At 42.1% G+C, this 15,025-nt stretch overlaps 1 protein-coding gene across 2 annotated transcripts in view; it reads left to right on the forward strand.

The window, feature by feature from the left end:
* The first annotated feature begins 4,228 nt into the window (after positions 1 to 4,228).
* pcsk2 (proprotein convertase subtilisin/kexin type 2) overlaps positions 4,229 to 15,025 on the forward strand; it is a 76,905-nt gene continuing 66,108 nt past the window's right edge. Inside the window, exons 1-2 of one of the 2 annotated variants that reach the window (XM_024424878.2) lie at positions 4,229 to 4,665; positions 9,212 to 9,316. In XM_024424878.2, coding sequence (XP_024280646.1) covers positions 4,471 to 4,665; positions 9,212 to 9,316 — 300 coding nt within the window. In that variant the 5' untranslated portion in view covers positions 4,229 to 4,470. The remainder of the gene's footprint in view (positions 4,666 to 9,211; positions 9,317 to 15,025) is intronic. The other variant, XM_024424879.2, reaches the window with a different exon arrangement.

Consider the following 15,025-nt stretch of genomic DNA (forward strand, 5'->3'; position numbering starts at 1 on the left):
ACTAACACAAATCTATGGTTTTTTATATACCCTCACTTCTACATGCAGGTGCTGTAACTCTAGCACAAAGGGACATTATCCACCATCATGCACTGCCATGCGAGCATAATTTCACCTTCATTCAGTCGGATAACAACTCTCCCAGATAGGATACAGTACACAGATAGCAGACATGAACACATGTGACCTATGACTGTAACAATATCAGTCATTTAAAAGTAAAAATATGTGTGTACCAATTGTAGATTGCTCCTTTAAAAAAATGACTGTGTGTACCAATTACAGATTGACCCTTTTAAAACGATCTATAGTCTGTCTGAAAGGTCAAACCTGGAGGGTTCCAGTCTTGAAAACAACAGCAGGGGTTTTGGTGTGTGTGTAGTGTGTTTACTGTGTGTGTGTGTGTGTGTGTGTGTGTGTGTGTGGTACAGGTCTGGGGCAGTGCTCTTCCTTAAGATCGAAGGCCAGGATTGCCAGGGTGAGACTCCCCCCCCCCACACACACACACCACAGACGCACGTACAAACACACACACGCGCGCGCACACACACATGCACACATACAGCTCCACCAAATACAGCCATGCCCCAGAGCTAGCATCTGAAGTGTTGTTCTGAGGGATGCCATGCATTTCAATGACCTCATACAAGTTGTATGATCTTTTTGGAATGACTTGGGCCGTGTTGAGGCTACACCCAGTTAATAGGCTAGGGTTATAACCTTGCAATGTTCATACAATGCTCTCTAATGGAACAGTAAAAAGGTGATGACTCAGTCATTAGATAGCATTATATGTTCTGCATTATCTTCTCTATAACGACATCTTTGGCATGTTTTATGCATGCTTCAGTATGCATAAAACGTCTCTTTGAGGTGGTGAGTTTATTCACAGGACTGAGTTCTCTGGGGAAGGCGGCATTAGCCCCCTAGCTCAGCTGGTCTCTGAAAACCTATAGCCTTTTGAGACTTAGGGCCCGATTCAATCCGTAGAGCTGAAGTTCAGTATTATAGTGCGATTGAAATGTAACGGTTGAGCCAAAATATCCAACGTTTACCGTGAACACATTCTCCGCTGACGTGGGAAGCCAGGAAAATTGCCTTTCCATTTCTATCACGCTGTAGTTCAGCGCTTTTTATCGCAATGGATTGAATCAAGCCATTGTAGTATATGTAACCATCACACACAGTAAGAGAAAGCCATTTGTCCTACCTAGAGAAGAGCTCATGGTATACTGACGTCATCCTCTGAAACAAATGTATTTCTAGAGGTGGCATGAGAGGATTTGAGAAAGATGAGAGAACTAGGCTGTCATGTGTTATGTGACTGAGGCTTTGCATCCATGGGGATGACGTCTTATCTTCACCTTGATTAGACATGAATGAACACCCCCACGCAATGTTAATTGAACACTGTATTGTTGTCATTATAATCAAATAGCTTTTTTAATGAAAGGATTAAGGGATTTCATTCATTGATTCAGTCTTTTAATGAGAAATAGACTGACATTTTGTGAGACAAAAGAGTCAAAGAGTTGCTATTTCAGACCTACAAAACAGAATGTACTGTACTCTCCCTGGCAGGTTTGTCAACACTAGCTTTCAGCTGCCTGGTGTGCCTAGTGTGTGACCAAAAGTACCAGAGGATGTGCCAATCAAAATGGAAGTGAGCATCAATCAATGAGGAAACCAAGCAGGGGGTTTTTTGCCGCAGGAAGAAGTAAGGAGGTGTAACGGAGTGCTACATGGCCGCAGAGAAGTCAGGCGCAGGAGAGCAAAAACTGATTTACAATGGTGTCATTTAATAAACATAAAAACCACCGTAAACAGAACAATCAATGAATGGGTCAAACAAAACCCGGTATCTACCAGCATAACGTACACAAGCACTACAAGAAACAATTCCGGACAAGGACATGGGGGGAACAGAGGGTTAAATACACAACATGTAATTGATGGGATTGACACCAGGTATGAGGGAAGACAAGACAAAACCAATGGAAAATGAAAGGTGGATCAGCTGATGGCTAGAAGGCCGGTGACGTCGAACGCCTCCCAAACTAGGAGAGGGACCGACTTCGGCGGAAGTCGTGACAGGAGGCTTATCTTGTCTGGCTAAATAAATCATTGTCTCACCAATGTAAAAAGGCAGGTGTGTGGGAGGGAGTCTGTAGGGATGATGAAAACACTGATTAATGGAGAAGATCCTATACATATATATATATATATATAAAATTAGTAGGATCTAGTTCTTTCCCTATGATGATATCAGGCCAGTCCCTGTCTAGGATAATACTGCATAGGTATTCCTTTTCATGATCCATCATGCCAGCCTTTATGTGATATGTTGCTTTTTAATGGTATCTACTGTAATTGCCACAGCTTTACTTTAGGTGATCGATAGAACACCTGTGTGATGATGTAATAGAAAGTCAAAGAAATAAGATTATAGCAGTCCAAGATGACACATGTCTGGTTTCCTCTGTATTGATTCTCAGATAGCCTACACCTTTGGGATGAGGTCACTGTACCTGAGAGAAATACTGCTACAGATATCACGGAATCATTCAATTGAGAATCATGACACACATTTCGGCTTGTCCTTATTTAAGATTGTGTCTGCGAATTGTAATGAGAGAAGTAATCATCGAGTAAGCTTGCAGAGCATGAAAACCAATCGCCATTCGGTGTGCGCTCAACTCCAGATAATGCTCTCTCTTTGAGAAAATCGACTTTTCCATGGGCAGTCACATTGTAAGATGTGGCCAATTATAAAGCAGTGTGGGATGTCGCTGATCTACGGCATGTCGTGTACAACACAGCTCTGGAATAATGCGCAAGATATGGTGAAAAGATTGCTTTGTCTGTTTGTTGTGATGTTGCAAGCTCCTTACATTGTCTCCATTCTCTTGTTGATTCCAATGCAAGGCCAAAGGAGCACCATTTTGTCTGCTCTGGGCTATAAAGAGTCAAAGACCTGATATGCTCTATCGACCGACAAGCCTCCTTTCAATGACATGTAATGAAAACAACCACATTTTCATGGCTGGTTTTATATGATTCACATCATCTTGTCATTGCAATGAATTGTCTACATGGTATTGTGTTATGGACTCAAAGACCTGTACCCTGGTTTGTTTTGGGTCCAGACCTAGAATCAATGCCCACTTTAGAGAGCTGAATGACCAGTTGTGGTTCATATCACACAGCAGAAGATATAGCCTGGGACCCATCACACAGCAAGCAGAGAGAAAGGGAAATATCATCTGTCTGTATCTGGGAGCCCAATCCCAAACACACATTCCCAAATCTCCTCCACAAGTACTTGCACTGATATCTACAAAGAACTTTGATACCAGATGGGCTATGTATTTCATAAAAACAAATTTGATCATATTTTTTGTTGTTGTATCCTTTTGCCTCTCATTACAGTCTTCTCTTCTCTGTTCCACCATTTTCATTCCTCCCTCTCTGGTGCTCAGCTGCAGGAGAAGCTGCCATGTTCCCTGTTTCTAAGAACCAGCTGCTCACATAGAGACCACAGCCCTTCACCATATTGCAGTAAAATATGTTGTCCATTCAAGTATAGGCTACAGAGTGTTGGGATAGTAGCCTAGCAGTTAAGAGTGTTGGGATAGTAGCCTAGCAGTTAAGAGTGTTGGGATAGCAGCCTAGCAGTTAAGAGTGTTGGGTTAGTAGCCTAGCAGTTAAGAGTGTTGGGATAGCAGCCTAGCAGTTAAAAGTGTTGGGATTGTAACCAAAATGTCACTGATTCAAATCCGAGTGCCAACTAGGAGAAACATTGTCGATGTGCCCTTGAGCAAGGCACTTAACTGTAATTGCAGCTGTAAGTCGCTCTGAATAAGAGCGTCTGCTAAATGACTAAGATGCAGCAAATGTTTATGCCTGGCACTGTACTTGGACACTGGTATAATTTTCTGCACACCAGGAGTCTAATAAAGCAAGGAATCATTCACAAAGTTATTTAAGGAGGACCATGTAGAACTAGTTGCTGTAGGTGTTTCTATTCAGGGATTTCCTACCAGACTTTTCCTACTTAGGTATTCACCACCAAATCTGACCAGAGAAGGAATTCTCCGGTGTCCTGGAAGTGTCCTACTCCTCTCCACTAAGACTCGCTAGAGCTGAGAGAGAGGAAGAGAAGAGGGAGACACACCCGCCGGCGCCGATTGGTGGAACGTCACGCGGAGAGGACCTGAACGGAGGAGCTGATAAATGATAGATGAAGAAGGAGAGAGAGCTGAGGATGCAGGTTTGGTCTGAAACACAACCACCCGTCGACTGGTCTCGTAGCATCGCCCACACAGCAAAGAGACGCTAAAACCCGAAGGACGATCCAACTTCCACTAGCCCTCAGCAGCCGAGGAGATGTATCCCCAAAAGGTCTGATTCAGACATCTCTTCAGAGGAGCATCCCGCCCGAAGAATTCACTCCGACAGGCACCCTGATACATGCCAGACATGATGCTCGGATCTCTCAGATATGGGACAGCAGTTGGATTGATATTACTAAACTCGCTGGTTCGTGCATCTCAATCCACGGAGGAAGGGATATTTACAAATCATCTCTTGGTTCAATTGCATGAAGGCGCACACGATGAAGCGCACCAACTTGCAACGGAGCACGGGTTTCAAAGCTCCCGGAAGGTAAATCGTAACGTTAGGCTATTATGTGCAGAAAATTAGGATTATGAAGGCTAATTCGATTTTCATTGATGAACATGCCCAGTTTTTGTCGCTAAACTCCACTTGAAAAAAAATAATATTCTTATTGTTATTTTTCTTTTCTAAATGGCCTAGAATATTATACATATTATTTGGGCTATCATTTTAGAAACATAAATACTTGTTTTGACTTCAGTTACATGTTTTTAATTTATAGTATATTATTTGAATTATGCCTAGGCCTATTTGTTTTGTTTTTCAGACGACCGTCAATTAAGTTGATCTCGATCATTTATTTGGTTATATAATATATCGGTTTATGTCGCCTAATCTTCATATTCGATACATAAATATGTCTTGAGCCTAAATTGCTGCTGTAATCTAACATTTTCTTCGAATGATATCACTGAAACTGTCAATCAGTTACATTTGTTCCAAGACTGGCACCATATTGCCAGTACATTTCTTGGTCCCCAGTAATTTTGGAAATTATAAATGTGGCCTGAATAGATTATGTGAATTAGGGCAGGCTAATAGCAGCCTAACATCAGTTCCACTGGGATCATCATTGAGGACTCTGCCCACTCAAGACATCATTGAAAACTAATTTAGTTAGTTGATGACCTGTAGCCTCAGCCTAAAAATATAGTTGTTGTCAGTTCATAAATATAGGTCTCTGTCAAACACTGTAATCAATCAATCAATCAATCAATCAATCAATCAATCAATCAAATGTATTTATAAAGCCCTTTTTACATCAGCTGATGTCACAAAGGGCTATACAGAAACCTAGCCTAAAACCCCAAATAGCAAGCAATGCAGATGTAGAAGCACAGTGGCTAGGACAAAACCCATAGAAAGGCAGGAACCTAGGGAGAAACCTAGAGAGGAACCGGGCTCTGAGGGGTGACCAGTCATCTTCTGGCTGTGCTGGGTGGAGATTATAACAGTACATGGCCAAGATGTTCAAACGTTCATAGATGGCCAACAGGGTCAAATAATAATAATCACAGTGGTTGTAGAGGGTGCTACAGGTCAGTTGCATAACTGAATTCATTTAACTGAAATCAAATCAACATCAAATCAAATTTATTTATATAGCCCTTTGTACATCAGCTGATATCTCAAAGTGCTGTACAGAAACCCAGCCTAAAACCCCAAACAGCAAGCAATGCAGGTGTAGAAGCACGGTGGCTAGGAAAAACTCCCTAGAAAGGCCAAAACCTAGGAAGAAACCTAGAGAGGAACCAGGCTATGAGGGGTGGCCAGTCCTCTTCTGGCTGTGCCGGTTGGAGATTATAACAGAACATGGCCAAGATGTTCAAATGTTCATAAATGACCAGCATGGTCAAATAATAATAATCACAGTAGTTGTCGAGGGTGCAGCAAGTCAGCACCTCAGGAGTAAATGTCAGTTGGCTTTTCATAGACGATCATTAAGAGTATCTCTACCACTCCTGCTGTCTCTAGAGAGTTGAAAACAGCAGGTCTGGGACAGGTAGCACGTCCGGTGAACAGGTCAGGATTCCATAGCCGCAGGCAGAACAGTTGAAACTGGAGCAGCAGCACGGCCAGGTGGAACTGGGGACAGCAAGGAGTCATCATGCCAGGTAGTCCTGAGGCATGGTCCTAGGGCTCAGATCCTCTGAGAGAAAGAGATAATTAGAGAGAGCATACTTAAATTTACACAAGACACCGGATAAGACAGGAGAAGTACTCCAGATATAACAAACTGACCCTAGCCCCCCGACACTTAAACTACTGCAGCATAAATACTGGAGGCTGAGACAGGAGGGGTCAGGAGACACTGTGGCCCCATCCGATGATACCCCCAGACAGAGCCAAACAGGAAGGATATAACCCCACCCACTTTGCCAAAGCACAGCCCCCACACCACTAGAGGGATATCTTCAACCACCAACTTACCATCCTGAGACAAGGCCGAGTATAGCCCACAAAGATCTCCGCCACGGCACAACCCAAGGGGGGGGGGCGCCAACCCAGACAGGAAGATCACGTCAGTGACTCAACCCATTCAAGTGACGCATCGCTCCCAGGGACGGCATGTGTGTCTTCCGCATTTAGACCACCCCAATCTGAATCAGAGAGGTGCGGGGTGCTGCCTTAATCGACGTCATCGGCACCCAGGGAGCAGTTGTTGGAGGTTAACTGCCTTGTTCAAGGTCAGAAAGTCAGATTTATCCACCTTTTTGGCTCCGGGATTCTAACCAGCAACCTTTTGGTTATGGGCCCAACACTCTAGGCTTCCTGAGCTGACACACACCCAAAAAATGTTGTAGAGTTACTGACTAACGGAGGGTAACTATAAAAAGAAAGAAAGAAAGTTTCACGCTCTGAATATGCTCTCAACAATTTAATGGGTACACCTAACCAACGTATCGGCACAGAGTGCCTTCTTCAGGGTTGAATAAACATACGGATATTATCCAAGGAATAAACATAAGGATTCTGATGAGGTCACTATGTTCTCACACATGCATACCTGCTAACAGAATATGTAACACTTTTTTGGGAAAGTCCATCTGTAGATGCTCTACAGACCATCAGTAACATTTCAACTAACTATCTACTAACCCTAACCGTAACCCTCATCCTAACCCTAAACTTAACCCTTACCCTAACCCGAACCTTAGCCTTTAACCTTATTCTAAACCTAACCCTAACCGTAATCTTAGCAAGCATTTGCTTATCAAAATATAGTTTGTTGACCGCATCACCATCTGTAGAGCATCTACGTATGGAAAGACCGGACTATCCAAATAACGTGTGACCACAGAAGATCCTTTCACTTGCTATGTGAAAGCCTGAGTATGTTCTTATCCTTGAGCCCATTCATTGAGTGTATATTGCACACACATGTTCAATTGCTTGTGCACTGGTGCTTTGTTTTGGAATTACATGCCAAGGTGTCAAGTACGCCTACACTGCATTTATGTGTTTGTTCCATACATTTAGACCGAGCATTGTCCGGGTCAGCAAGATGATCTAAATAAGAGTCCGTTTCTAAAGTCTGTATACTCTTCATACACTTTATCATAAATCAATTCACTGAATTCTCAATGTAGAAAACAATTTGATCAGAAACCAGCAGAATACTTTGTCTTCAGACATGGCAGTTTATACTTATCATTTTAGTAATTTAGCAGACACTCTTATCCAGAGCGACTTACAGGAGCAATTAGGGTCTTGCACAAGGGCACATTTTTCACCTAGTTGGCTCAGGGATTCAAACCAGCGACCTTTCGGTTACTGGCCCAATGCTCTTAAACAGCCCAGTGAATGCAGGCCCTGTCATCACACATCAAACACCTTAAGTAGCCATTGATGTCTCAACAGGAAAAATGATCCCCCTGACTGAACTGCCTTGTCAGATGTCAGAATAAGAGCGTGGGTGCAATTGGCTGGGGAGCAAGGCATTGAGGCGAAGCATAAAAATCGAGGTTACTGTGGTTTTGTGAATTAAAATTCTCACTTCGGCATTCAAAATAATGGCATTTTCCTCTTGGCTACTGAAGACTTGATGTGTAGTTTGACAGGGATGATTAGATACTGAATGTGTGTTGTTTTGACTGAGGTTTAATGGCAGAATCTCTAACTGGTTTCTGAAAGTGTCTGCTTGCTAGTCTTTCTCCTTGTAGACACTTCCATACAGTAGGCTATCCCCCTCCATCCACTCTTTCACTGCTTCACACATACACCTTCTCTAGATTATGTAATATCCAGCTATGTTTGTCTCCATAGCACACACACCATTAAACAATATCTGTGCAGTGACACACACACATTAAGCCAATTCCCTAATGTTTACTTTGAATCACCAGCATTTACTGTACATAACATCCTGTGAAAAGGGAAGCCAGGATTTACTCTTGAACATCCTCTCACATCGGCTATTTACTGCAAGTCTTACTGTATTGTACGATGGCTGAGTGCAGTGGACCCTGGTAACCATACATTACCATAGCTGCATAAACATACTGATTCACATAGATCAGACAGGCACATTAGACTGTGTTTCATTGAAAACTGTGACCTGGCATCCCAGCCTTTATTACAGCGTATGGAGGTCTTTAATCTTACTAGGGAGCCTTAGGCACTGCTCGTACCATGCATCTCATTTCTTCCCTCTGTGATTTATGGTAGTTCATTCCAGCAGTGCACACTTTCTTAAAATAGACCCTGTGATTCCACAGAATGGAGTGATGCTCTCTCTCTCTCTCTCTCTCTCCCCCTCTTTCCATTCTGCCATTCTGCCATTCACTCCATTACTTTCTATATATATATTTCGGTCCATTGCTTAATCTTTCCTCTCTCACCTGTCTCCTTCCTCCATCATTCTCTGTGCCTCCATCAACTGCTCTCTCTCATTCCCCCATTTTTCTTTCCATAACTTCATCTCTTTCTTCTCCCACTCTCTACCTTCCTTCTCTCTCCAACACTTTCTCACTCAATCCTTCCCTCTCTCTTTCTTTCCTTGTCTCACGCAATTATTCTCTCTCTTTTCCAGCTTCCCTTTGGAGAGGGCCTTTTTCACTTCTACCCCCAGGACACCCCTCAGAGGAGGAGCAAACGCAGCCTTCGGCACAGACAGCGTCTGGAGAAAGACCGCAGGGTAAGTAAAACACACACACGCGCACGCACACACACGCACACATGCACACACAACATACACGCACACACACAGACACCCAGGCTCCCATGGAAACGGGCCTAGTTCCAATGCCACCCCGAAAAAATTATTACAATTTGAGGCTGGCTCCTCAAGGGACATACTAGCCCCTAACAAATTTATCTATCAAAGTTATTATCTTGTCTTTGCATACAGTGTTCTTTTTTTAAAAATCACTCATTCTTTTGCAGTATGAATATGATGATCAGGAGAGGCTTGGGCTGTAACAAGCTATGATTAAAACTGATGTTAGTCATGCCACTTGTATGTTTAGTGCTGAAGTCCATGTGATTTCTTATAGTAGCCCACATAATCACTTCAGAAAGCTACACAGCATTATTCCATCCAGCGTGTACCACGAGGAAAGTATTAATTCAGTTCTTAAATTAAATATAACATTTAAACATAATGCACTTCTTTTTAATCTCATATTTCATGTCAAACTGAGAAATTGGTTTTGCACCTTTCTTTCAATCTAGCCACATTTATTCACATAGATATAAAGGTGAAAAAGGCATACACAGCCCCTGGTTACTGACTTGGATATACTTTATAATGCCTACAGAAAATAGGCACCAAAAGTAGGTTATACCAAGCATATGGTAATGATTTCAAAACTACTGCAGATTTCATTCAGAAATGTAAAAGAAGAGCAGAATATCAATACTTCTTCATGAATGGGATGCTTTTATCAGGAAGATAGAATGACAATTTTCCATCTTTATATCGCATGAAATTTCTATGTTTATGGGTGAAAGCAATTTTGTTGAAGATGACCCAAATCTAACCACAGAGTTTCTAAACCCAGAGGCGCAACCTCGCAAGACTTCCGGGAATACTTGAGAAACAAACCAAGCAGCTTCGGACACTTGTGGGGGTCGTAGATAGTCTCATCTTTCCATAATAGTTTTGGGGATGTCTTATGGTCTGACAAACACCACTCTAGCTCTGTCATCTTTCACCCCAGATTCGGAAGTGCATGCAACCTCACAAGGATCCCCCCATTTTCCCCCCTATTTTTTCCCCACCTAAAATGACAACCAAATCTAACTGCCTGTAGCTCAGGACCTGAAGCAAGGATATGCATATTATTGACACAATTTCAAAGGAAACACTTTGAAGTTTGTGGAAATGTGACATTAATGTAGGAGAATATAACACATTGAATCTGGTAAAAGATAACACCAAGAAAAAAACATGCGTTTTTGTTGTTGTTGTACCATCATCTTTGAAATGCAAGAGAAAGGCCATATTGTATTATTTTGTCCACTAGATGGCAGCAGTATATGTGCAACGTTTTAGACTGATCCAATGAACCATTGCATATATTTTCAAAATGTTGTATCAAGATTGCTCAAATGTACATAATTGGTTTATTAATACATTTTCAAGTTCATAATTGTGCACTCTACTTAAACAATTGTATGGTATTATTTCACTGTAATAGCTACTGTAAATTGGACAGTGCAGTTAAATTAAGAATATAATCTTTCTGCCCATATCAGATATGGCAATGTCCTGGGAAATGTTCATGATACTTACAACCTCATGCTAATCACATTAGCCTACGTTAGCTTAACCGTTCCATGGGGGACACACCGATCCTATAGAGGTTATTAAACTGACAGATGTATATGGGATTTTTTAAATTATGTTAATTAGATTCCCGCAGGGCGGAAATATAGTGTAAACCCCGTAAGCTCTACAGCTGGGATGCTCTCTGCTCAACATGCTCATATTTTCAGCTTTCTGTGGTTCTGAAATAGTGGGAGAGGTTAGCTGCACATTGTTGCTGCCTCTGTCTCTTTTAAAGTATTACTAGCTTGTTCTCCTGTTGTGCTTTGAGTGTTTCTCCTAGGACAATGGGTTGTATTGTGGAGGATGACCCAGATAGAATCCCCTTCGATTACTTTGAAAGCAATTTTCTATAACTTTCCTTTTTGCCACTCTTGTGCTAGGGAAGACCACATAAAATTCTTCTAGGTTCTAGTTATTATTCTGAATTATAAAAAATGGATAGCTAAGAAGGTGCAATTTTGTTGAATTTATGAGCCTTTTCAAATACATTTACGACGACATAAGGAGTAATCATGATCTTACAGGTTCCTTAGAAAACCAACAGATTGTCTAGTGGCCCTATTGACTGAAGTAGAGTATTGATTAGATTCTGTTTATGTCCTCGGGTAAAAAGTGGAGGTTGGTTTATACACACAGCTCTGTTATCTCTGAGTTTTCCCTAACCACTGACACAGGATCAGATATTTTTCCATCCCTCTAATAGAAACGATTAGGATTGGGGGTAGGACAATGTTAACCTAGATCTGTGGTTAAGGGCTACTCCTTCCTCAAGCCAACTACAGATAGATCTGTGACACATGTCTGCTTGTGTCTTCATTTTGACATTATCCCTCTTCCCTATTCATTCATGTCTTGGTATAAACCTCACATTTGTTCCACCTGGGGAACATGACCTTTGAGTTGTAATCCATAGTGCTACATTTCTGACCATGAATATAAAATGTGCTTTCACATTTTTTTTTCACATTATAAAATGTGCTAAACTATCTTTGTAGTTTATCCTCTTAAATGTAAAGGACCCTATTTGATTTTTAAAAAATAAATTCAGTCTGGTATGAGAACGATCTGCAAAAGCAGGGTGTCTGCGGAAAGCGGAGTACAGTATCTTGGCTATTGATTTGTGCCTTAAAATCTTTGGTATGGCTTACTATACTGTATATGAATGTATAAGAGCAGGCCGAGCCGATGACCTCATTTCAAAATGGCTGCTACCTACATTCCGGTTTGTATGGTCAAGCATACATCAAATCAAATCAAATCAAATTGTATTGGTCACATACATATATTTAGCAGATGTGTAGCGAAATGCTTGTTTTCCTAGCTCCAACAGTGCAGTAGTATTTAACAGTAAAGTAGTATCTAAAAATGATTCACAACAATACACACAAACCTAAAAGTAAAAGAATGGAATTAAGAAAGATATAAACATTAGATCGAGCAATGTCGGAATGGCATTGACTAATGTACAGTAGATTACAATACAGTATATACATACAGCACCATTCAAAAGTTTGGACACATACTCATTCAAGGGATTTTTACATTTTTATTACTATTTTCTACATTGTAGAATAATAGTGAAGACATCAAAAGTATGAAATAACACATGGAATTAGATAGTAACCAAAACAATGTTGAACAAATCAAAATATATTTTCTATTTGAGATTCTTAAAAGTAGCTACCCTTTGCCTTGATGACAGCTTTGAACACTCTTGGCATTCTCTCAACCAGCTTCACCTGGAATTCTTTTCAAACAGTCTTGAAGGAGTTCCCAATTATGCTGAGTAGTTGTTGGCTGCTTTTCCTTCACTCTGTGGTCAAACTCATCCAAAACCATCTCATTTGAGTTGAGGTCGGGTGATTGTGGAGGCCAGGTCATATGATGCAGCACTCCATCCCTCTCCTTCTTGGTCAAATTGCCCTTACACAGCCTGGAGGTGTGTTGGGTCATTGTCCTGTTAAAAAAAATGATAGTCCCACTAAGCACAAACCAGATGGGATGGCGTATCGCTGCAGAATTCTGTGGTAGCCATGCTGGTGAATTGTGCCATGAATTCTAAATAAATCACTGACAGCATCACCAGAAAAAGATTCCCCACACCATCACACCTCATCCCCCATGCTTCACGGTGGGAACCACACATGCAGAGATCATCTGTTCACCTACTCTGTGTCTCACAAAGACACAGCGATTGGAACCAAAAATCTAAAATTTGGACAAATCAGAACAAAGGACAGATTTCCACCGATCTGATGTCAATTGCTTGTGTTTCTTGGCCCAAGCAAGTCTCTTCTTCTTATTGGTGTCCTTTAGTAGTGGTTTATTAGCAATAATTCACACAGTCTCCTCTGAACAGTTGATGTTGAGATGTTTCTGTTACCTGAACTCTTTGAAGCATCATGAGAGCCATTTTCATCATAGCGCATGATGGTTTTTGCGACTTCACACAAGTTCTTGAAATTTTCTATATTGACTGACCTTCATGTCTTAAATTAATGATGGACTGTAATTTCTCTTTGCTTATTTGAGCTGTTCTTGCCATAATATGGACTTGGTCTTTTACCAAATAGGACTATCTTCTGTATACCATCCCTACCTTGTCACAACACAACTGATTGGCTCAAATGCACTAAGAAGAAAAGACATTCCACAAATGTACTTTTAACAAGGCTGTTAATTGAAATGCAATTCCAGGTGACTACTTCATGGAGCTAGTTGAGAAAAGGCCAAGATTGTGCAAAGCTGTCATCAAGGAAAAGGGTGGCTACTTTGAAGAATCTCAAATATTAATTTGTTTAACACGTATTTGGTTACTACATGATTCTATATGTGTTATTTGATAGTTTTGATGTCTTTACAGTTATTCTACAACATAGAAAATAGTAAAAGTAAAGAAAAACCGTGGAATGACTTGGTGTGTCCAAAATTTGGACTGGTACTCTATATACATATAAGATGAATAAAGCATTATGTAAACATTATAAAAACATTAAACTAAATAAACACGGAATAAGTTGATTCACACCGAAAGCCTGGACTCTACAGATCATGTGGATGTCTTCTTTGTCTGCCTGTGACCTACCGTTATTCGTCACCAGCCCAGAGAGTCAAAACGTTTTCACCAAACAGCATACATCTTACAAGATAATGTTTGATTTGGTCGGTGGTTGAGCTATAGCTATATGGGGGGTATGAAATTAATCCTTAGGTTGGTAATGGCAACATTGAATGTCCACCGAGTGACTATATCTTTGCGCATGAAAAAATGATGAAAACACTTGGATATCCCCTGTATGTCCTCCGACACCACCACAGTGTTTGAGAGAGGTTGGTGTTGGATCATCCCACCGGCCTCTGGGATGATCCGTAGGATGAGGCGCAGGGCGATCCGGATGGAGACGGAGGAACTCTCGCAGCAGAGAAGGATCTTACAGGTCCTCCACATGAACCCGGCATCTCTCCTCTGGACTGTACCCCTCCCAGTCCACAAGGTACTGAAGGCCCCTCGCCCGACGTCTCAAATCCAGGATGGATCAAACGGAGTACGCCGGGGCCCCTCGATGTCCATAGGGGGCAGAGGAACCTCCCGCACCTCAGCCTCCTGGAGTGGGCCAGCCACCACCGGCCTGAGGAGAGACACGTGGAACGAGGGGTTAATACGGTAATCGGGGGTAAGCTGTAACCTATAACATACCTCGTTCACTCTCCTCGGGACTTTAAATGGCCCCACAAACCACGGGCCCAACTTCCAGCAGGGCAGGCGGAGGGGCAGGTTTCGGGTCGAGAGCCAGACCCTGTCCCTGCCTCACTGCGGTGATGGTCTGCGACAACTTTCTGGCGCAGTACGGCACGCTGAAGGTGGACGTGGGTGGCCTCCCATGTTTCTTCCTGCTCCGGAACCAGTCGTCCACCGCAGGAGCCTCTGTCTGACTCTGATGCCAAGGAGCCAGAACCGGCTGATACCCCAATACACACTGAAATGGAGAAAGATTAGTGGAGGAGTAGCGGAGCGAGTTCTGGGCCATCTCTGCCCAGGGCACGAACGCCACCCACTCCCCCGGCCGGTCCTGG

This window comes from Oncorhynchus tshawytscha, linkage group LG06 (genome assembly GCF_018296145.1).
Source record: "Oncorhynchus tshawytscha isolate Ot180627B linkage group LG06, Otsh_v2.0, whole genome shotgun sequence".
Classification (NCBI taxonomy): domain Eukaryota; kingdom Metazoa; phylum Chordata; class Actinopteri; order Salmoniformes; family Salmonidae; genus Oncorhynchus; species Oncorhynchus tshawytscha.